The 24876-nt window shown below is 41.5% G+C and overlaps 1 protein-coding gene across 1 annotated transcript in view; it reads left to right on the plus strand.

Annotated features, from left to right (window-relative positions):
- The window catches only part of pcdh11 (protocadherin 11), a 128713-nt gene extending 119364 nt beyond the window's left edge, over window positions 1–9349 (plus strand). Inside the window, exon 6 of the mRNA XM_031557887.2 lies at window positions 4950–9349. Within this exon, the coding sequence (XP_031413747.1) occupies window positions 4950–5347 (398 nt within the window). The 3' untranslated portion in view covers window positions 5348–9349. The remainder of the gene's footprint in view (window positions 1–4949) is intronic.
- The last annotated feature ends 15527 nt before the right edge of the window (window positions 9350–24876 follow it).

The raw sequence follows: 24876 nt of genomic DNA on the forward strand, positions 1-24876 counted from the left end.
GGTTATTCAGCAGGCATGAAGAGGCATGAACCCTTTCACAGGCGATCTAGTGACTTTCCTCCCCTAGCTCATTTCCATACTTGCATGTATACTGGCTTCATGGACTGGGATTGCTGATCACACTGGATTTTTACATGCTTGTGACAGGGCAGGGAACTATTGATGCACAAACGCTAGATATTAAAGCAAACATCTTGTTTTAACTCGTGTCACCTTCACCGCATCAAGGTGCAATACCTCCACAGAATCACAATTACGCATTTCACCCTTTTTTGTGCGGAACAATAATGCGGGTGACAATAATTGTGTCACGCGGATGCGTCGCGTGTCAAGATGTTTGATCATTATGGTGGCAACGGTCTTTGTTGCAGCCTCCGCAGATTTAAATGACCATGACGGCACTCTCAGCGGAGGCCTCACTGTGATTATAAAGCCCAAGAAACTAAATCAAGTCCTGCTCAATCATGTGGAGATCCCATCACCATGGTAACGTAACACGTGTAGCGAGACAGAGTAGGATTCTAACTTGGTGAATGAGAATGTCATGGAATACGCACATCCTTGTGGAAGGACATGACTGCACCTTGCACCGTTGTCATGGCACACATGCACAGAATGTCCTCTATGGGTAGGCACAGCCAGCCTCCTGCATTAGCTTCAGAGAAATGCTGCGGCTTCTCTTCTGTTGCTCTGTAATGGTGCAAAACCTGCAGGGCTAGTGAAACACAACCACTAAGCCCTGTGTGTCCATAAAATATAGGCAGGCGGGGGGGGGGGGGGGGTGGACTGCCCTTGGTTCCCCAGCAGCCATAATTTATGTGTGCAATGCTTGTCACGGCGTTCTGTATATCACACTGTACATTTGTACATTGGTGGCTCCATGAATGCATAATGGCAAACTGCAGCATGAAATCATATGGATCCCCCTGACAAAAGTAAAAGTATAAATCTCTCATAAACAGAGATAAGTTATTAGGGTGACGTAGACGATGGATGGTGATGAAATGCATCCAGAGCACAGTAAGTGGCCTTTCGCTGGTGCACCACAATGAATTGTGGGCTCCTTATTTCAACTGATGGTTGTGTCTAACCCCCGAATGAGAAATGACATGTTTCCCCTTGTAAAAAGCCCATGGGGTTAAATAGCTTCATTATTATTAATGACCGTCCATTTGCCAATCCAGATGTAAAGTTGGAGTGGGTGTGTGTGTGTGTGTGCAGGAAAATGATAAAGTCAAAGTAATTACAAACCTAATTATGTCCTTTCAAATTTCATTTGTTTGACAGCATGAGATCATGTTAATCACATGCACTTCTTTCTCCTATCATCTCTGGCCCCCACTCACACACACACACACACACACACACACTCACACACACACACACACACACACACACACACACTCACACACACACACACACACACACACACACGGCTGTGCACGCCAGACCAAATATAGACACGAACAGCAAATAGACATACACCCCCTTACAAACACACACACCCACACACACACACACACACACACACACACACACACACACAAACAGACATATACACGGATACACACACCCTGTGCTTAGAAATTGCACTTTCAATACATACTCCATCTACATTGTATGCATGAACACAACCCACATACACACACACCCACACACACACACACACACACACACACACACACACACACACACACACGCGCACACACACACATGCACACACAAACACACACACACACACACACACATGCACACACGCACACACACGCGCTATATTTCTCTATGAACAAAATTTAATATCATTTGACTCTGTAGGGGACAACACTGCTAGAATTAGTTTTGGAACTTCTATGAATAGCAATACGTCTAGTTTTATTTTATCTTTTGCCCAGTTCTGTGGTGCAGGCTGAACTGACATTGAGAAAGCCATTAAAAACAAACTTCTCACACGAGTAGACTATGGAAATAGCTGTGGTGAAGGACACCTCATTGGCACAAACTAACTGTAGACTTAAGGCACTAAACTTTTTTAAAAGAATACCTATGATTTATTTTTATTTTCGTGTAGCATATGGCCAGCTAAATGTACAAGCTGTCTCCGGTACCGTGTGCATCTCCACATGTGAAAAGGTACTCTAGCCAATTAAAGGCTGTTTGGAGAACCAAATTAATGATGTTCTACATTTATGCAATTAGCCGCTCAATTGATGGTAATGGGTTTTCACATGCTGACATAATGACTTAAGTGATCATTTCCTGACCAACCTTGCTGGAATTCCCATCCGGGTCATTCAGTTGGACATCTTTGTTAACATTTTTAAGTTAATAGAAAACAGTTTGTAACATCTCACTCCTGCAGTAGAGAGGCTTCACGTGTCCCCACACAGCATGAAAGTGAATCACTGTGGGCCTGTTTACAGAAAACTACAAAAATGAGAAACCACTGGCTAGACTTTGATTCATAGTTGGGTAGTGGCGTTGTTGACAGACACTGAGATACAGCAGCAACATTCATCCTATAAGAACACCGACAATGTTTATATATCGAGGAGATCTTAAAGACATAAACTGGTTTTATGGAGGTGCTGTGAATCATAGGTTTAGTGTTGTTGAAACTGGGAGGGTGTGCTTACAGTGGCTGCCTGTTCTCCCAGTGTCTTCGACCGATGTTACGAGATCAGAACAGACCAGAGAGCACTAAGCCACAGTAAACATCCAGGAGATCCAATCCAAAGAGACGGGGTGCCATTAATGATGATGAACATACTCAACCATTTCTTGGAGAATGTTTTAATGCGACAAGGCCAATGCACCAAAAACATACACCCCAAAAAAGAAACATCCGGAGGAAAAAACCCATGGAAAAACCCAAGCAAGTCCACAATGTGTGTGAAGTGCGATTCTTTTTTCGAGCTCCACAGGAGCGTTACTGTTTCCCCGTGAATACAAAAGGCCCTTAAACAGCTTCAGAAGAAGAGGCCTGCCTGCAGCTGACGACTGCAGCCAGAGCTGTCACCAACATCAGTCAAGCAGTACTAGTCCCTGTCAAGTGGAAACCGATAGCAACTACAATCTTTTGAGCTGTTTAATATGAAATTTCCCATGCACGGAAAAGAAGGGAGAAGGTTGCACTCCTGGGTGTTGACATAGCCCTGCTGACAGCTCAAGCTGCGCGTTCATACAGATTGCATCCTGGAAAGCCCTTCACAAGCAAATGCCTTTCAAACATTATGTAATTGCAGCCCCCCCCCCATTTATGCTCGTTTCTTTCTATCTCGGGTACCAACACTTTGCAATTGTGCGTGTTGGGTGCAAAAAAAAATCCAGCTTGGGTGTTTTGCGTGATGATTTGTGTGGGTTTTAGTGCGTCTGATTGAGTCTCACAAGCTCGAGTCATTATGAGAGCGAGCGCAGAGGAGGACAGCCGCCAATAAGAAAGCGGTGATTAAGGTGGGAGTCCTGGCCAGGACTTTTTCTTGTGCTTGCTTAGAAAATGAGTGAGCTGCATCATTTTTTTTTTCTTTCTCTCCCTCCCTTAATGAAGTTAGTGACCCTGTGAAAGGTGACACGTTTACTGCGCCGCTGATTTACTCACTGCGCTCCGAGGCAGAGCAGAGATGCTGAGGGGGAGAGGGGGCGACTGCCAACACCACCTCCCAATACCGCTCCATAGTCCACGCGGCTCCGACCACAGGCGTATTACTGACGGAACATGATTTCATATCACTGAAATGATGTGAAACAGTGTGACATTTTTCAGTGTGTGTCTTCACACTGCCTGCTGCGTATTGGCTCATTTTTAGAGTTGTCAGATTTTTAATGAATGTTACTTTTTTTTTTTATTAATACGCGTAAACACATATATTTAGCCTGTGTACATTTCGGGGATGAACTGAAGCTTTACAGGAGGATCCCAACTGTAAGGAAAGGAAGATATCCTTAGCGTGCAAAACGAGCCAATGTGGAGGGAGAACCATACACCCTGTCCCTTTCTATTATTGATAGCATTCTTACTTATGCAAATATACTAAATTATTTCTACGTGACAGCTTGAAGCTGATGCCTGCAGGACTGATGTGGTGTTAAAACAAGGCCTTCTTTTTCTTAGTGGGTTAAGCAACAACATAGCACTGCAGGCTCCCGTTTGCCTCTCTGCATACTGTTTTACATTCTAATTATCTACGTTGACAGGCTTTATTGCCAGGGCTCAACAGCGAGGCCTTTTTCCTCGACACATCTCACATGCAATGTCAGTGCCAGCCTAATGAGATTGGATAGTCGGAGTGCCTCGACTTTTCAGTCTTTCCACCGCCCATGCAAATCAAGTGCAGCTGCTCGTAGCTACGCTCACGGAGCCGCGCGCGCGTGTGTTGTCAAATATGCAAACCGGTGTGCCGAGAGAAGAGGCGCGGATTCCTGAGATTCTGCGAATGACACATGCTTGATTCGTCTTATTGGGCCCGATTGATCAGAAGTTGAACAGATCTGGGGAAACAAGGTGTTTAGTGACAACAATTGAAATAAACAATGGTTTGTTAGGCTGTTCATTAATTTTTTAATATGGTAAAGAGAAGATGAGACACAAACAACAGACCCTTTTTTTAAGATTTAATTAAGCTACAGGGAATAGAGTGCATATTGTAGGTAAACACTGGGAACCGTGGGAATTCCAGTGGAAATTGAATGTACTGATAGTGTTTTTCTCATTATGATATGAATTAAACATTTATCGCTGCCTTTCATTCTTTTAAAAGGCTGACATTTGCAGGTCAACTTCAGAAGGAAATACAGCTTATAATATTTGGTTTGTTCTCTTTATGCAGTCTCATCCCACTGCTATTTCGTAATCCTTAAGACTATGTGGTGGAGTGGGGGGGCGGGGGGTGCTCTGCAGCTTTTGCTTAATAGTGCTCATGGCTTTCTTTTGTGCTGTTTTGTCTCATCTGCAGCCATTGAAGTGAACCTGCAGAAGGCCCTCGCTGAGGCCTCCGAGACCTGCACCCAGGAATGCCTGATCCTCGGCCACTCCGACAGCTGCTGGATGCCCCCGGCGCTGAACCAGTTCCAGACCTCCGCCACCACCACTCTGCCCTCCTTTGGTTTCCAGCAGACCTGGGCCCAGGGTGCCATGCCCGACGGGCGTCACACCCTCTGCAGGTCAGTGCCCAAAGACGATCTGGACAAAGGGAGCGGCCGACCCACGTTCTACAACACACTGGACAGACACTCGAGCAAGAAGGAGGACCCGGTGAAGGTCATTCCTTTAGCCAGCTTCTCGTCCTCGTCGGGTCTGAAGACTCCTGCCGGCATGGGATCTACAGGCTACTTGCATGAGCATCAGCTGTAGGAGGGCCGCAGAGGCCCACTGAGCACATGGCTTCAGCTGAGGATACAACCCCAGATCAATTACAGCATACTAACATGGATAAAAGAGGGACAAAATTGGTTTTCAAAATGGTGATCACAAATCAAAAAAGAAACAAAAAAGAACAATTGTGAATACAACTGTGAATATATCAAAAATGATTAAAGAAATATGATGTCATAAAACAAGGAACGATGGAAATGTTAGAAAAAAAAGATTATTTTAAATTAAGTCAGTGTACAGAAAGTAAATGTTAGTTCTAAACCAAAGTAGCAGCTTAAAAAAGAGAGAAAAAAAAGAAAAAAAAAACCTACAATGGAATGAGTATGTGTTTGGTAGATAGTGGCACGTACCGTACATTAAACGAAGCTTCAGAGATTCGCTGGTGATTAACAAGGATGTATAATATGTTTGTTTGATTTTTTTAGAGATGCCACCTAGGTATCCAACAAGTAGAATGGAGACTGCCGAGGTCAGGTCGGTCAATGTCAGTGTGTGTCTGCTGGGTGTGTTAGAGTGTGCTAGAGTAACATTTGCAATGTGTTTCTGGAGACCTCCACTTGCCCTGGGAGTCCCAGACAATGAAACTGCAACCCTCTCCTGAATGTGCTGCTGATGTTATGTCCATACTAAGACTGCGAAAACATGATTAGCCTCAATGCAAAAAATGCAAAAAAGAAAAAAAAAAAGAAAACCTTTTGCTCAGTTTGCCCGATTCTTCAATATTGTCTTCTTTTCGCCACAGAGAGCCTAGGTAGCAGTCCCCTGGTGTTCACACATCTGATGAGCCTGTTCTCCGGTTATTAAGAACCTACTCATTTTCAAAATGATCTCATTATCTCAGCCTTGGAAGGCACAGACAGATGTGCTAAAGAGACATCCCTTGTTTTCCTCTTCTCCTCTGCATCAAGTTTTCACCCTAAAATATACAATTATGCACCATAGTGCAATGGAACCAATTACAAGTGTTTCCCTATAGTGTAATTACTTTGATCTGTAATCACCATAGCAGTCATAGTTATGGAAGACTGCACTGTTATACTCTAATTGGCTTAGTTATTTTTTTTTACCTATGCAACATTCCTCTGTTCAACCACCAAGGCCTCTGCTTAACGAATGAACAAAGCAGAAAAAACTGACATTTCATTTTAAGTACATTTCTTCAAGCACTGTATGTGCATCGAAATATATACTAACAATTCCATGCATTCGCTGTGTGTTAATGCACTATTTATACGGAGAGCTCATTAGATGGGAAATAAATCAAAGGCAGCCTTACTATTTACATTTTAAAGTCAACATACAAGAATGCTCCAGAAGCACTGGCTCTTTGAATTGAGTGCTGGTGTGATGATGTTGGTGAGGTGTCATATCTTCAGGTGGTAATAAAAGCTATTAAGCATTCACCGTTTAAGTTAAAAAAAAAACCTCGCCCATATTTGGCTCATTTCAAATCCTTGGATACACACTGAAGGATAGAAAAGCCATGAGAAAAAAGCAGATGGCTTTTCCAGAAATGATTCCGAAATAAGCCCTCACAAATAGTTCAAATTGATTTGTAAATTCATAAGCAAAAAAAACGATGAATGGGAAGAAAAAACAACAACATTTGCAAAATTTTCCAGGAATGTTTTGGCTCGGAGCCACATTCCAGGCGATGTGGTTGATCCTGCTCTCCTGGTGCAGGGGCAGAATAACACAGCTGACGGTTTTAGAGGGCACTTACCTCTTAATTTAGTGGCTATTCTGCCTTGTGTACATTAATGACACCCAGACCCATGGGTCACTGATCCAAAAAATTGCTTCGCAATGAATCAGCTGCAGCCGGCGGGGACTAATACGTGCCATAAGAATGCTATGGCGACGAGTCGGCGGGGACTAATACGTGCCATAAGAATGCTATGGCGACGAGCCGGCAGGGACTAATACGTGCCATAAGAATGCAATGGCGACGAGCCGGCAGGGACTAATACGTGCCATAAGAATGCTATGGCGACGAGTGGGCGGGGACTAATACGTGCCATAAGAATGCTATGGCAACAAGCCGGCGGGGACTAATACGTGCCATAAGAATGCAATGGCGACGAGTGGGCGGGGACTAGTACGTGCCATAAGAATGCTATGGCGACGACAGGCCAGTCTGTCAATCGACCTGAGATAGGGCTCAGTTACACCCATGGGCAGTCCCTGAACAAACGTCATTTTTGGCTAATTCATTTAATCGAGGAGAATAATTCCAGGACAGGAAGAGCATCTTGTAAATTGATGTTGGTGTGTGGTGTATCATTTCACTTCCCTCTAATGGCAGGTCTGTGTGTGTGTGTGTGTGTGTGTGTGTGTGTGTGTGTGTCCGCCGTAGGAAGGAGAGGTAGAAGATAAGTAAAAGATGACACATTTCAATCAATAAACTTCACCATAAAACATTAAAATGCATTTTTTTTATTTGATAACTAACTGTATAATTGTTACGTCTCACTGCTGTCGGATAAACCCTTTAAACTGCTCATACAGATTTGATTCTTATGTCTCAAATTTAGAATCTTGCATGACAGTTTTCATCTCCTCTCATTGTTCCACCGCTCCAGCCCCCGGTGCTAATTCTTGCACCAGACAATGCTAAATCCTCTAAACTATCCATTTTTGTATCTGATTAAGAAGAAAACACATTTAAAGATCCTACATGAATCCGTGTCACATGGCAGATGTTCTTGGTGCCAAAGGTTTCCCCAGTGGATCAAAACCGTGTCTGAGCAGCGGGAGGTGATACCTCTGTGATAAAATGATGCCTTTCAGTTTTGCATGCCTGTTTCTCCTACTTCTTTTATACTTTTCTAAAAAAAAGTTGTTGCAAAATGAATAAAAATATCTACAAAAAAATAGATGGGGGGGGGGGGGATCAAATATTGTCCTCAATTTAATATTTCAAGAAACCGGGTAAATGTTAATGGGCTGTATTTATTTTACTAACTGCTGAATAAGAGAAAGTATTTTTTCAATTTTATTTGCGGCTGCATCCCACTTCAACATATGGCATCGACTGAGCTGTTCTCAACCCAGCAGCGGCCTCACATCCCACTTTAACGTACGGCATCGACTGAGCTGTTCTCAACCCAGCAGCGGCCTCACATCCCACTTTAACGTACGGCATCGACTGAGCTGTTCTCAACCCAGCAACGCTCTCACATCCCCATCTGCATGAAGTAATAATTCACCTCCCCATAGATGACTGTGATTATTACTACTCAGTCAGTGTTGTAAAGCCTGGCAGGTGGTGGGTGCTGTCAAACGCCCATCATCATCATGAGAGTGAGAGGTGGTCATGATCCTGCTCAGACGCTGCTCCCTGTTTAGATGCCAGGCAGAGAACGCCTCTCTAGTTTCAGGAAGACACAGATATTCCTTAAGACTGTTTAAAAAAAAAATGGAATAAAAATAAATGAATCAACACAATACATGGATGTGTACATATATACTTACAGTAGCAGTAACCCAACAACATTGCTGGAAAACAAACGTATGTACGTATAGCAGCGGCAAGACTGGTTTCTATTTCAGTTGTCTTAGGACAATAATGGAGTAAAGAATTATGAGAAGACAATCTCTGTTGTACTGTATATGAACACATATGCATATGTAGATGTGTGTGTGGATGTGTTTGTGTGTGTGCATGTATCTCTACTGGTTTAGACATTACCAGAATATTGTAAGTACACGCCAATTATCTTGTATAAAAACTCATAACAATATTGCATAGTTGCTATAATACAACTGCTTGTAAGTAAATAATTTGTTGTAATTCACTATTGCTTTCAAATGGCTTTCATATGTGCCCCATATATACAATTGTTTAATTAAAGATATATATATTGCCATGCCCCTGTAAAATATTTCATCAAAATCTGAGAAAAGAAACATTTTCATTTGTTGTAATGATTTTTCTGTCTTGAAATTTTACTTGAAGTATTAAATATTGTGTATCTTTAACACTGTGTCGTGTGCTGTGAGAGAACTCTTTTTTAAAACGCTCTATACATACCAGGAGTGAAACTGATTGGAAAAGAGACATTACAGAAGAACTGATCGTCCGTGTAGATATTTGTATGCTTGTATTACTTACAAAAAGCTTGCTGACAGTTTATATGGTGTTTGCCAACAGGGAATGCTAGCAAAGGCTTAAATCTATAACACTGACCATGACGCAACAATTCAATGTGCACAAAGCAGTACTTGGTCTAAAGTTCTGTTGCCGATGTACTTTACCCAAAACTGGCAGAGACACTGATGTACAGTGGTTGAGGAGAATCTGAAAGAAGGCCATGGCTCTTGAGAAGGCCTATCAGAGGTAGATGAGGGGATGAATCTTGAGAAGGCCTATCGGAGGTAGATGAGAGGATGGCTCTTGAGAAGGCCTATCGGAGGTAGATGAGAGGATGGCTCTTGAGAAGGCCTATCGGAGGTAGATGAGAGGATGGCTCTTGAGAAGGCCTATCGGAGGTGGATGAGAGGATGGCTCTTGAGAAGGCCTATCGGAGGTAGATGAGAGGATGGCTCTTGAGAAGGCCTATCGGAGGTGGATGAGAGGATGGCTCTTGAGAAGGCCTATCGGAGGTAGATGAGAGGATGGCTCTTGAGAAGGCCTATCGGAGGTAGATGAGAGGATGGCTCTTGAGAAGGCCTATCGGAGGTAGATGAGAGGATGGCTCTTGAGAAGGCCTATCGGAGGTGGATGAGAGGGCCTGGCTCTTGTCAGCATTAGTAACACAAGGCACCCCGTTGTCTGTCCTAACGCCGAAGGGTTTGTTCATGGAGCATGCACAGTACTGTTGAGATATTACATATTTGTGCTTTAATCTCCACATGGGATGCAGATATTACATGTTTGTGCTTTAATCTCCACATGGGATGCAGATATTACATGTTTGTGCTTTAATCTCCACATGGGATGCAGATATTTGTACAATGTGGCTCTCCGCTGGGCCTTTACATGACAACCTTGGTCACCTTCCAAACACCGACCCCAATCTCCAAGATGACAGAAAATGAAGTCAAATAAGTTAGCGCCAGTTGAGCCAAAAACAAGGGCAACACACAAATGCAGATGTTGACTCGCTCTGACAAAAGGGCAACATGCAGGGAGGCAAAAGCCAAAGTCAATAGAGAGAAAGCCTCAGATCTTCTCGCACACAAGGCCTTGGCAGCAAGCTGGCAGAGTAGCCACTCTACTCACTGTCAGACAGTGCAGCTTGTGGGTATTTTGTCAGATATTGTAGACTTGACTGCTTCCCTTAACAGTGTACAGAGCTAATCAACCCTATTTTGTCTTGATCAATTCAGAAGGGTGACTACGAGTCTGAACTAGAGGGTCTTTCATGTCAATTCTCTTCAGCGACACTGTAACCAGTGGGTCCTCCACATATTCCTTATATGTCCATGTTACGCCATGCTCCGGAGGGGCACAGGGTTCGTGCAGTCCTTGAAAACCTGGAAAAATCAGGACCTGGAATGCAAATCTCTGTCAGTGTATTTGTCCTAAAACTAAACTAAACCAAAAAAACAAAACCATGGGTGAAGGACATTATTTATAACAACAATGTGTGGATCCAGTGGAAACCTAAATGAACAGCATAAGACCTACTGGTAGCTTCTAGCCTCCATTTGTATAGGATGGTATGCTCTCTGTTACGCGCCAACTGAAGAATGTTTAAACAATCACATTATGAATTCTTGGCCATCAAGTTAACTTTGCTTATCGGTCTCCTGAGCCTGGCCACTTAGTTTTCAAAGTACCATCTTTGAGAAGCTGTGGCCAGACATATAGAGTGTGTCAAATAGCATGGCTCATTTTAAATTGTAATTAAACTGGCCATCAGGTACCTTGAGGCTGTTTGGTCAACAGCAGGATACTAATTACTATGAAATGACCTTTGAAATAATATCCGGTGAATAATTCATAATTGAAGAGATCGCGCTTCTGAGACGCCCATCTGAGGAGACTTTAGAGGTAAAGAACAAACTGTGAATTTCAAAATCGTTTTTGGTGCGCAATCCCAGAAATTCCACATTAGCGTTAAGTCCTGATTCTAATGCATGTCTATGGGCATTAGAGCAAACTGCATGGTTTTCATTTACACATAAAAAGTACAGTATATACATCATCGGTACAAGACTTCAAAGTCAATCATATTGTTGTTGTGACAACATTTTGTTTACCAATCATAAGCTTGTGTGTTTGTGTGTTTGTGTGCGTGTGCGTGCACGTGCATGTGCGTGCGTGTGTGTGTGTGTGTGTGTGTGTGTTACAGAGAGAGCAGGGGGAGGGGAAAGAGTATCATTTCTAATAAGTGGCATCATATCAAATAAATGATCTGAAAACAATTTCAAACAGATTCCACAATTCCAAACAGACACTCAAATACCTTGCAAATAAGCAGTCACTGAAAACTACCCTGTTATTAAATTTGTCAAATTGAGCCGTCACTATTGGCATTGTAGAGTATTTGTGGTAATCAGAGCACATCCAAATCTCACCTCATATAACTACGCTGGCAGGGTGGCAAGCTCTCATCCCAACCTGCCATTATTCTGTCTTTAATCTTTTGCCCCTGATTCTATTAATTAAATGCTGCTCCCAACCTTGGTTAGCATAATCACAGGCATTTCTGTTGGATGAGCCTTTAAAAGTGCTTTTTGCCCAAAAGAAACTGGCCAGCCATCAGGTAACTGGTAAGTGTTCATGGATATCATCATATGGTTATAGACTCTCTAAGCAAACATTTTACAATCCATTTCCAGTTTAGAGGTCCCATTTTACAGGCAATGGGTTCTTTTGTAAAAAAAAAAAAATGTAAATCTGAAGACATGATTTATCTGAATAAAGACTGTTCATCTGTATAAATAGCATCTGATATTCTTGGAGTTGCTGCTAAATATCACTGATCTGATCGTGCTTCTGTTTTAAGGAGGGTTTGGCTCTTATGTTATACGACTTAATCACTGGATTCATGTCCAAAAAAAGCTGAGTATGTCTACTCAGTGGTAGTAGTGTCCATTTTCTGTGTGTCTGTGTGTTTTGCGAGGCGGGTGTTTTAGATAACTGTGTGTCTCTGTGTGTTTTGTGAGGTGGGTGTTTTAGATGACTGGCCACCCTGTGCAGCAGTCTTAATCCTGTCCTACGTCAACGTCACAATATCATCATTGTGATGTTCTCAACCTATTCTTTGGCAAGCTGTCGCGTAGTGAGTGGGCCATTGCACAGTGAGAGTGATGTAATGTAAGCCAACGTGCTTTTGAATGGGAGACGGCTCACTTCGTTAAGGACAGAGGCCTATGCGCTCAAGACAGGAGACTCCATCCTTGTTTCTTCATATATAAAACATATTTTGAACTTAAATACTATTATGATAACATCATAAACATATGTACACAGATATGATGTGTCAATGGCAATGTATAATCAGAAACTTGTAGTGCAGTTGGCAAAACACTGTAGCGGATGACATGCTTTCACTGCACACTTTGATATGGATATGACACTCTCATGCAAGTCTTTAAAAATGGTTCTCATGTATCTGAAGAAGATGTAAAGAATGCCCTCCGTTGATCTGAGCTCCTTTAAAAAGTCAAAATATAAATTGCACCGACATGCAAAAAAAGAGAACTGAATGTGTCATCTTAATTGCTAAAAATCGCAATGTTTCACACTGAGATCAGCACAATACAAACACTACCTTTGTAACCTGATGCTTGCAATAACAACAAAAAGGGATTTCTTTTGGTCTGAGAAAAGTGTCTGTTCAAATCTGTTAAAAGCAGGGGTAAGCTAATTCAGTTATTAAGCCCAATCCAGCCACATTGGTTTATGTCCTGATACTGTAATGACATTATGTTGCCCAGTCTTCCTCACTTCACAGGCAGGATTCAATTTACCAGGCTTTGCCACAGGCCAGTCCATTTCTACAAGAAGTGTGAAAATAGTCCAAGAACCAAGTCTGCAGCAACCTCAAGTCCCAGGCCAAAGTGTTGTCGAACAGCCTACAATATATCTCAATCATTTGTTTTGACTGGTAAAACAGTGGGAGCACTCATCTTGATTTATTGCGTTCTCTTTTGTACGCCTCAAACCATCTCTTCCTAAATTCCTATCCTGTCCTAAAGATTCCTTTTCAATTCTCTGTAATTACATTGTCAAGTGTTTTTGCACAGCCATATACACAGACACGTTCTCTCTCTCTCACACACACACACACACACACACACACACACACACACAAAAGTGAACCCCCCAATCCTACAGCAACTAGATACAACAAAAGAAAAAAGAGGGTGTGAATAAGAAAAAGAAATCAATTGCAATTATGTGTGCTGATAATGGACATCAAGGTGTTTGGCCCGGCAAAAATAGACTTGACATAAAACCAATGCAAAGCGGGCAAACATTTCAATGTCTGTGATGCTACTGATTTAATGTCTGGAGAACAAAAGAAAGGAGTTTTTATGGCCTCCACGTGAACTTTGAAGACAGTATATATTTGGCCAGACGATCCTTGCACACATGCACGAGTAAATGAAATGGGTTCAGCAGGGCTATCTATTATTGCCCTAACGCAAAACAAAAGCTCCCTTTCAGACAAAAGCTATTTTCAAAGTCAGGGTAATAGCTGAATTGATTAAAACAATGAAAAATGAGTCCGCTATCTGCAACAGTCTGAAAGGTTCACCTTTAGACCTTCAGACCTTCCGACCGTAAGTTGGGGATCTCAGTGATAAGAGGAAATTAATCGGAGAGTAATGAGTTGACAAGCATGACAACACTCTGACAGCTCTCGTTGAGCCCTGATTAATGACTGACAACTCCAATGCCTAATTTAAATCATGCAAATCTAACAACTGGATAATGATCCCTACATATCCTCTAATTGGACACTGAACGGGATATGGGGGAAGGGTGTGTGTATCAAACAGGCAAAAACCAACCAATGGCTGTTAACTTATGCATGGGTTTGCAGTACCCAAACTACTGTACTGTACTATAGTATAGGAATAGTTACTGTACTGTACTATAGTATATGACTAGTTAGTGTACTGTACTATAGTATATGACTAGTTAGTGTACTGTACTATAGCACAGGACTAGTTAGTGTACTGTACTATAGTATATGACTAGTTAGTGTACTGTACTATAGCACAGGACTAGTTAGTGTACTGTACTATAGTATATGACTAGTTAGTGTACTGTACTATAGCACAGGACTAGTTACTGTACTGTACTATAGTATAGGACTAATTAGTGTACTGTACTATAGTATATGACTAGTTAGTGTACTGTACTATAGCACAGGACTAGTTAGTGTACTGTACTATATTATATGACTAGTTAGTGTACTGTACTATAGCACAGGACTAGTGACTGTACTGTACTATAGTATAGGACTAGTTAGTGTACTGTACTATAGTATATGACTAGTTAGTGTACTGTACTATAGCACAGGACTAGTTACTGTACTGTACTATAGTATAGGACTAGTTAGTGTACTGTACTATAGTATATGACTAGTTAGTGTACTGTACTATAGCACAGGACTATTTCGCTGATTCAGTTTAGTCATAATGGCAACTGTGCACACAAACCGACAGCAATAAACTACAGAGGGGAGAATTCTCAGTCTTACCCAGAGCCATTAACGTCAGGTGATATTTGGAAGACAGTAAGCATATGGCATGAGTAATCAGCTACACAGCTGTAAGGATAGACGGCCTTTCAAGCTCGCTTCAGCTACCAGCTGCTGACCCACAGCAGATCAGATAACTTTGATTAGAATAGGAATGCCATTAAGTTAATGTGAACAGCAACTTTTTTTTTCTTTTTTGTTTAGATAGTTGTTAATTCTGTCGTCCATTTTTGATTGAAAAAATGTATATATACTCATTCATAGTGATCCAATGTACAATTCAGTGAAGTGTCTCATACACATTTCAGTATAACATATTTGTAGCCCACAGTGTACAAAGACTTTGGATTGGTGAATTGGCCAACCATCATATCTCATTTGTTTGATATTTCATCACAGATTCTAGAAGACGGACGTGTGTTTGAATGTTTTGGATGATAGTGACACAGAAAGATATACCTGCTCACTGGTAGTGAATGCTTCCCATTGAAATCTTTAATCAAGCCACACTGTGTCAGGTTTCTGTTAGACATTATAATCTATGGGACATTGGTGAGCGCTGTTTAACATTGTTAGAGGTATACTGTGATAAACCATGATGTTAAGGTGAGAAACTTAACCTTACTTGTGATAACACAAATGCACTTATCCAGAGGTCATGAGATTTCGATGGCGACAGCTGAATCTATTTTTCAGTGATTTATTATTATTAATTTTAGTAGTACTAGTAGCAGAAACAGCCATAGTAGTAGTAGGGTAGTAGTTGTGGGTGGAGTATGTACTTCATGGCCTCTTCTTTGGTTTACAGATACACCACTCTTACACCCACTCACACAAATAAAACAAAGACCAAAACACACATTACATTACATAGTCAAATACTCTTGGCTCTCTGTCCCCAACTGTGCCCAGTTAATGCAAAACTTGCCAACGGCATCTTCTACAATCTATAACCCTGTGTTATCTTTATGTTTAACCCCTACCCAACGGCAACTTCTTCCATCTATAACCCTGTGTTATCTTTATGTTTAACCCCCTACCCATTATTAGTCAGCTCTGGAGCCTCTGTGCTCGTACAGTGTTGTTCCATCCTGACATTATATTATCATACGATCCCAAGAGTCTCATCAAAAGATGGAATAACCACAACACAGGCTGCGACCTCCAACGGCATTACCATTCTAATGTCACCCTGTATATCACTTACTTGTTGGGAGAGTTCAGACAGAGGTAGACAGCTTTGATATTGCAGTCTTGTCTCTCGAGCCCTACAGCAGGATGAACCTCTCGAATAACCTTTGAGGAACACATAACTTGCTGTGCAGGGCCCTTGGCCTGTTGCCATGGCGCTATGTAGACCATGCTACTTTTGATAGACAACCTCATTGAATTCTTTGGAGAAAATGCTGTTAGCTCACCGGAATATTAGACCTGTTTCAAGACAGTGAGGAGAGGTCTGAAAACAAACGCGAATGGGAGTGAACTGCTAAACACTGAAAAGGAGCGCTGTGCTCGTGAAGTGTTGTAAAGTCAAATGGGAAAAGTATGTGGAAAATAAGACAGGCAATCGAGGGTCCTGTACGATTTGTTTCATTATTTCTTAAGTGTGACAACCGGCAGGGTGAAAAACAGGGTGAAATAACCCAAGCTATCACCGTCCGCTTAGTAGCTCAAATTCATGCATTTAACATTGTGGGGGTTTCACCTACTTTTCACTCCATACTGCAGAGGAGAGCAGATGAACCGTCTTCCCTAATTGATTCGCTCCTTTATTAAAGAAATAAACACATTCAATAAGGGCCACGGTTGATGAAGAGGGATAATTAATTTTCCACCGATTTTACCTGTGAAATGACAATTTCAGATGTTCCCTACTGAGAAAGTCAATGAGGAGTGAAGAGGTCTAGAAAGTTAGGCGGGGATGTATCTTAATTTTACCAAGGGAAACATTACTTTCTTCAATGCACCCCAATGAATCTGTATCGATTGCACAATTTTAGCCACACTTGGAGCTAATATACAGTTGAAAATGCCATTACCCCAAACAGTATTAAAGGAAACTCTATACTATAGAAACACTAACTTGTGCATTTGTATATTGATGCATGGTATTTAGATTCCATTGGTGGCTGTGTGTTTCCTTTGTTTGGTAGTAGCACTCACCTCTGCCATTGATGTGCCATGCACAGCAATTTGGAGCATTTTTGTTTTCAGTACATCACTACCTCTAGGTGAACCTGACAAAGGAACTGCATTCTGTGTCAGACAAGAAGACAGGCTATTTGTATTTTGTGCGTTGCTACAATGTTATTGTGTATATTTAATTGTGTGTCGTATTAAGCCACTGGATGCCTACATTTCCTTCAGGATCAATAAAGCATCTATCTATCTAGAAGACAAGACAAACAAACAAACACACATTTACACCGAATGTTCACACTTATTTGAGATGCCAAGAGAGGTTCAATCAGTTGATTAACTGAAATGCTGACAAAGTCTGTCCCCTCACCATCCAAAGCCAAATGTGGGCCAGGGAGAGGCTGATAAGGAAACAAAGCCTGAGGTAATGATTCATCTGTTACCCATCAATTCCCTGGAGCTTAGCTGTTGGTCACTCACAAACACTCAGTATGATGCCTAAAGTGAAGACGAGCCCATTTCTAAAGTCTAACACAGATCAAACTGTCATTTGCAATAACCTTGAGGATGCCTGGATTGGGCCTACTATTTTGTCCAGTAGAAAGTCCCCATAAACAGACCCGTGTCTGTGTCATCTGTACATTCAATTACCAGTATGACAAGAAACGAATCTTAAGAAATAGTGATTTAGTGGTTTCAGCTGGCGTGAGTCTGAGAAACATAGTGGCTGGGGTAAATTACAATGATGTTACTATTGACATGTCCGTGTGTAGCAGTGTATGGATTAGATGCCACAAAAAGGCTGGAAACAAGCATTGTGTGGTCTTGAAAACTCACTTCAGATTACCAACCACAGTTATTTGTTTACAAAATGAAGGGGTAGTCACCGTTTCTTGCCACTGAAATGACCTCCAGCACTGAATGTCTTACATCTGAGATGTAGTGAGTTATAACATGGTGACGGCACTGCACAGAGTAAAGAAAACTGTCGAACAGAGTGCAGAAGCAGTTATTTGCAATTCTCAGCCAAAGCTTTCAAGAGTTAGAAAGCCTCTTGTCAGTCCATGAAATATGAGTGTATCTGTAAATTGAGATATGTACACTTTTTTGAAATGTGGTCCAGTATATCAAGCTTGGTGTCCTATGGTCTTGTAGTACAATGGACTTTTTGGCAACATATGCACCTTCGTTTCACTATCTCCCCGAGCTGACTGTTTGGATCACAGCACAGAAACAGCAATTCCAAAGAGGACAAAACAGCAGAACCAGGCAGCTTTGTGAGCTGATGCTTTGAGATTTGCTGTTTAAGATGACTGCGAAAAAGACAGTGAGCAGTACTCGGAGGAAAGCCTTTGAAATGTCAGACAAATCCTCATAAGAGGCCACGAAGAGGTAGTAATGTTTTTGAAATGATGGAGTCAATCCCTCGTGTGTCTGAGACTCTCGTTACTCCATCTCTCAATTGGCTGGTCTGATGATTACTGTCTGTGCCAAAACGACATGACGGCGGTGAAGGACATCAAAGAAAAACAACTAAGAAATAAGTTTTTAACTCAGTGTCCTCACGGAATGGTTTAACACATATTGTTGTTTTCATTTGATTATTGATAAACATGTTTTATAGTCAGAAGTAGTAGCATGTAGTAAGGACATGCACATCCATCTTCCACACTGTTTAGAATTCACAGTGTAATCATGATTCTAGTAATGGATTATTAAAAATAATAAACAGTATTTGTACTGAAACAGCAATGCACAGATCTCTCATCGTTTGTATCTATTGTAAACGATGCCTCCATCTGGAGACCTCTGCTTACGACTAAATTAGGACTTAGTTCCATTAAATATTAATTTCACTGGAAATGGAAATGTTATGTTGGTCAGATATTCAGAACCACGAGATGTCAGATCACATACTCATCAGCAACAATGACCTTTGCATTATGTATTGTATATTAATCAGTATAATGAAAAAAGTGAATTATGTAAATAATGTCAAGAGATTATCCAAACCATACATATTAAAGCATTAACAATGGTCTAAAATTAAAATGAAATTAAATACATTTTACAGAATATAAATTGACACGAACGGTCAGCTTCCAACATCTCTCTGAAATCTGATATTCTGTACCCATTACATGAGATAAAAAGGCAGTGACCAGTATTCATTCATTTTTGAAGATGATTCATTTTATGAATTTTATAAACAGGATTCATATGAGATTTGAGAAAACTCTGTAGTTCTGGAAGAGGCCTTTGGCAGAAAGCTCCAGAAGACTATTTATGTTTTGATGTTTTCTGAAATGTCACTGTCAGTGACATTATAAAATATGAAATATATTAAATTCATTCTCCTAATGAAAACTGATTTTGCAGCTCATTAAATATTAGATAGCCTTTTTCTTTCCATGGGCAAGGATAGCCTTTGAGAATCATATTCAAAATTAAAATCAATATTAAAACCACATCTAGACAGGCATTTTGGGGGCAGCTTTTCACACAAATGTGCAGTTGCCTGAGCCTTGACTAAAGACTAGGCTGGTTCCACCTCTGTGGTCTCTTCCTATTATTTAATGTATTCTGCACCATAATGGCCTCTTTCACTGACACCTCATTCCTTCCACCGGTATAGGGGAGGTCATTCAATAAGTGACACCCCTTCTTCATGCCATAGTCACATTTCTGCAACTGTTTTGGCATGTGTCACGCCGCTGAGCCACAAATTCAAAAATATATCGCTGACAGACTCATCTCTCTGGGGAGCGGTGTAAAATGGTTTTCTGTAGGATGCCGCGGACACATCTGTCGAATACTATTGATCACAGAGAAATACAGACAAGACAAGTCAATCACAGAACAAGAGTTACATGGCATCCACATAGGATAGTCTCTGCACAATTGACTCAGCATGTTTCTTTCTAAAATACAAGTCACATTTCATTCAAAAAAAAAGAAAAAAAACTTAAAACATGTCAAACTCAGAGACAATCCATATTAAAGCATTTGGTGTAAACAAAAGATGATTGGTCTAATCTGTATCTTATGTCTTAAACTAGTGAGTTAACTAACAGCCAATACAATTAGCAAAGAACAAAATCAATACCGCTGGCACGGATTCATTAATTAACATTTACATTTTTTAATGTACTGATTAATTAATTAACATTTACATTTTTTGCTAATTTTCCAAACCAAAGCATGGAACAACACACAACAGAACCTAGGAAGCAGTGGGAGTAACGGGTGTTTTTATCTCACCTTCACATGTCCATGTATGATCACAATGAATTTGAGGATGTTACAAACACTGGTTTCCTACAAAGCGATCCTTAAAAACAGTACAAACCTGTGTAATGTAGCTTTAAGATGCTAGATGATTCTGAGAGTTGCATAATCCCTTCCCCACTATAGATATCAGTTTCAATCATGCTCAGCTACAGTATATAATCTGCATCAGTTTAATTGCACTGCAGCTCCAGCAGGTTTTATTTTAAGACTTTCTGCAGGCTGCAATCTGCTACCCTGGCAACACACAAGACAGCCATCTCCAGTTGGAAAGGAGGCACATAACTGTCATGGACCAGGTGTTTAGGGAGTTCAACTCTATTCCTCTGACTGCAAACAACTGTACCCTGGGACCTTACATATGCCACTTAGTATTCACATGGTTCATGATTCATTAGGGGGCTCCACCAGACTGGGTAAACCTGGAAGCATCTGTTGCAAGGTTCTAATCTTTATGTCATCAATGTCCCTAATCAGATACCACAGGTGTTTTCTGTTGTTTAGACCCAGTGTGAGCTTCTTGCACCCTTAAATCAAAGGAGGTCGCGTGTGACACGTGAAAATCACACTCCGCGGCGCGCTGCTCTGTCAAAAGCACGCATTAAATCGATGGCAACGACATGACAGCTTAAGACGAACGGATCTTCAAATGCTCCAGCACACATGCGTGGTTATTGCTTGCCATTTCTGATGCTCCTTGCCGTGCATGCATCAGAGGCTTGCCTGGCTGACGAGCACTAGCTCTCCCCTGGCTCTTGTGGGAAGACTGGTAGCAGACAGTGAGCGCAGAGCTGCTGTCATCCAACCCTGTGAGATAGACACTTCTGGGAAAATGCGGGGAAGCTTGGCTGAAAGACCACATACTGTAACTGCTCTGTTGCCACTGCTCTCATGCAAGGAGCCCTGAATATAAATCAACTCCTATTACAAGAAACCTTTCAGAGCAAGGATTGTCACAATAATAGGGAAACCTTGTCTCGTCGCCTTCTGTATTCTCTATGCACGTCTGTTTAAAGTTGATTTCAAGTGGAACAAGAATATTATCTACAGTTAAGAGAATGTATGAAATATCAGCTTCTGTGTTTGTGTGCGTGTACACTGTTGTCATTGAAATCGATTTTAATTTGTCAGTTCGAGCTACAGTAGTTCCACGAAAGGGGGGGAATCTGTATGAGCGAATGTCATCATGCTGCATGCAAATCGAATGCATTGAGACACGACACTCTGCAACTGGAGCATGTCCTCCTCCTTAAATATCTGACATGCGTGTGTCTCATTCTGCTCAAGCAAAACTGCCGGTATCTTCCCAGCGCACCATGGCCGCGAGTGTGCTTGACAGATTTTACTCACCAAAACATGGCACATGCATGAAATGGTGCTGGTTCATCTAGCTGGTTCATCACACTCTCTCTTGATACATGTATTCTTTCTCATGAAGTAAATCACGAGGCTGGAAACAAGCTGAATAAATAGGCTGCACAAGGATGGCAGCACATGGGCGTGGAGACAAAGAGACAAGTTCAATGTTTTTGTTTTGTTGGGTGAGGTTAGTGCACTGCTTAGACTTGCCAGCCTTTATCTCTGCAAACATCAAAATCCTTATACAAAAAAGAAGAAAATGAGGTATTGATTTCCTGTGCTTTCCTTTTCCCCCACAGCATTGTCATTCCACAGTCTAATTGAAGGTCAGCGTAGGTTTCCTTGTCAGAGTGCTTCCTGACTGTCGGTTTGGCGGAGGACAAAATGAGGTATTTTGTTTTTAAGCTTTCCAGCCTCACTAAATGGGTATCACCCACACCTAGGTGTGTGTGTGTGTGGGGGAGTTATGTTATCAAGTATTTTAATGTGGCAATGTTTTCAGCCAGCTTTCACACTGTCACTGCTTGTGGATTCTGCAACTGTGAAATAAGATATTATGCTTAGAATTATCTTTTTCTCAAATAATTATGAGAGAATATCATCACTTGTGATTCTACTGCAGGTCTTCACAATCTACATGCTCAACGGTTACAAAGGTTGTCTACATGGATTGTGAAATAAATATTACAAAAAGATCAAAGATTGATCTGGCCTTATCCTCAAATACCTGTGATGGTGTTCATTTCTTGTTAGGAGTTACATTTTTCACAGTACCTGCCATTTCACTAAAAACCAATTGTAATGTAATACAAATATTAGTGTGAAAAAATGTCAGACTTAGTTGAAAGAGCAATGGAAGAAGAAAGTATTGGTCCCCCTTTTCAAGTAGGTCTTCTCATAATAAATAACGTGTACTCCATTTAAATCTTTGTTATCAAGTGCTCACCAGAAATCAAACACCAAAATGATCTCCCCCAACAGTGATCAATTAGTCTCATCATGAAAGTCCTTCATGTGCATGCCAAACCATACTCTTTCTCTTTGATATGAGCGCATGACACAAGGGGACTGCAGATAAGCGCAGAACCTGCTGCAAGACATCGCCAAAGAAGGCCACCGCAGACCATGAAGCACCGTGTGGGACCATGAAGTAGCGTGTGGGACCAACATGGAGACGGAACTGAGCCAAAACACTGGGAGCACACCAGAGCAATACACTCCATTCCCAAGAGGGGTTTGGAGACCGTGCAGAAGTGTCTCGTGCCCACGGGGACTAGCGCTAATATCTCAAATAGGGGGATCAATGGGGAACACTATCCACAGTAAAGCCAAGCCAAAGAGACATAAGAGCATGAGCATGAGTGCAAATGGGCTTTCCACCAGGGGAGATCTGGAGCCGCGGACAAGAACAGACACAGCAGCTGGTAGTCGGCATGGTGAAAACAGGGAGGCAGAACGGAAGAAAACTAAACAGGAAAGATAAAAAAAAAACATGTCCAGAAGTCCTGGCATTGAAGCTTCCAGCTAAATTCTTGGAACTGTTCACTACGCATGGATTCTCATCCAGGCATTAAAATGCATAATTAAACCATTGAGAGAACAGCTTACCATCACAGAATAAGGATTGGGCTTTTTAAATATTTCAGTCTGACGGTATAGTAGATCTTCTCCACATATGAAGATTCCCTCATTTATCTAGGTCCATACCTCAAATGGCAACGATCACGCCAAGCACTCTGGGTAGAGAGAATTGTTGGCACATTCTGTCCATCACACATTCATCATTTCCCAAGGTGAATAAACTAAGCGGCCATTTCAACAAAGTCTTTGCATATCTGCCCAAGTTATTTATGGTTTACTGAGCAGGTCACTTCACTGCGTGCGTGAACAGCTGCTTCAAAGCCGACCCCTTTCAAAAAACAAGGTTTTGAGGACAAGTCTTGTGCTGCTTGCTGTCAATTCTTTCATTGCCTATGAAGCTTTATGATGACCTTCCACACAGCCTTTGCCGGGGTCACATGAATAATTTATCTTGGCGTTAGCCTGACTGTGACATGTAAATGCTTGATGCCCCAGGGGGCTTCTTCTAAACACCCCCCACTCCCCCACCGTTTTATCTGAGAATGACAAAAGCATGCGGGGAGAGCTTTTGCCTGAAATTACAGAATGCACGGCGTAACATTTTTCTTTTTTCATGGGGTGTATTGAGATTTCTTGCTCAGCTACAATGTCATGTGGAGCTATTTTATATCATGAAAGTGTACGTGGCACACTCTCTTGTGACGCACTCTCTTGAGATTGCAAAAGCTTTCAGAGTTCTTTCTTATTTAAAACTTTGCTATTCATCTTAAAACATAAAGGCTTGTCAAATGAGGCTCAGATATGAAGTAATATTAGAAATGTGATGCATTTATGCATGAAGTACATTTCTGACGTTTTAAATTGATACTTCATTAGCATCTCTTGGTTTCATTTTCACACGTGCATACTCATCTATGTATTTGTGGGTATGTAGCGAAGGGAGAGAGAATTCACCCCACCCGGCCTCGAATCCCGGTCTACGGGGTACCAAACCTGCAGCTTGGCCGGGTTTGTTGCCATGGTAGTCAGAGCGCACCCAACCTTTGTGACGGTACTCCATCACAGGTTAGATAAATGTTTAATTGTGTACTTTTCCCAGAATGCCATGCTCTCTGACAAATATTTGTTTTATGATAGCCTACCCTGACACCTCGACCTCAGAAGTGAGAGTTCCATTTATGCATTTGCCAAGTAACTAGCTGAGGTCAAGCTGACCAATTTGAAAGAGACTCCCATAGTTTTAACTGAACCTGACCCTGTGGATGTGTGGCGGGTACTGTATACCATCTGTTTGCTAGCCTTTATTGGGTTTCACTTTTACCTTCTTCATACAGGAGGAAAAGAACTTTGTAGTGAAGTGCTTTACTCGAGCAGTTTTTCGCAACTGACTTTTTTTGTTCTTCAAGGGCATTCCACCTGCTGCCAAGAACTGTCAAACAGGAGCATCTCAGTATAAAGAGGTGAGAGGACACCAAT

The sequence above is a fragment of the Clupea harengus genome, chromosome 20, assembly GCF_900700415.2.
Source record: "Clupea harengus chromosome 20, Ch_v2.0.2, whole genome shotgun sequence".
In the NCBI taxonomy this organism is placed as follows: Eukaryota; Metazoa; Chordata; class Actinopteri; order Clupeiformes; family Clupeidae; genus Clupea; species Clupea harengus.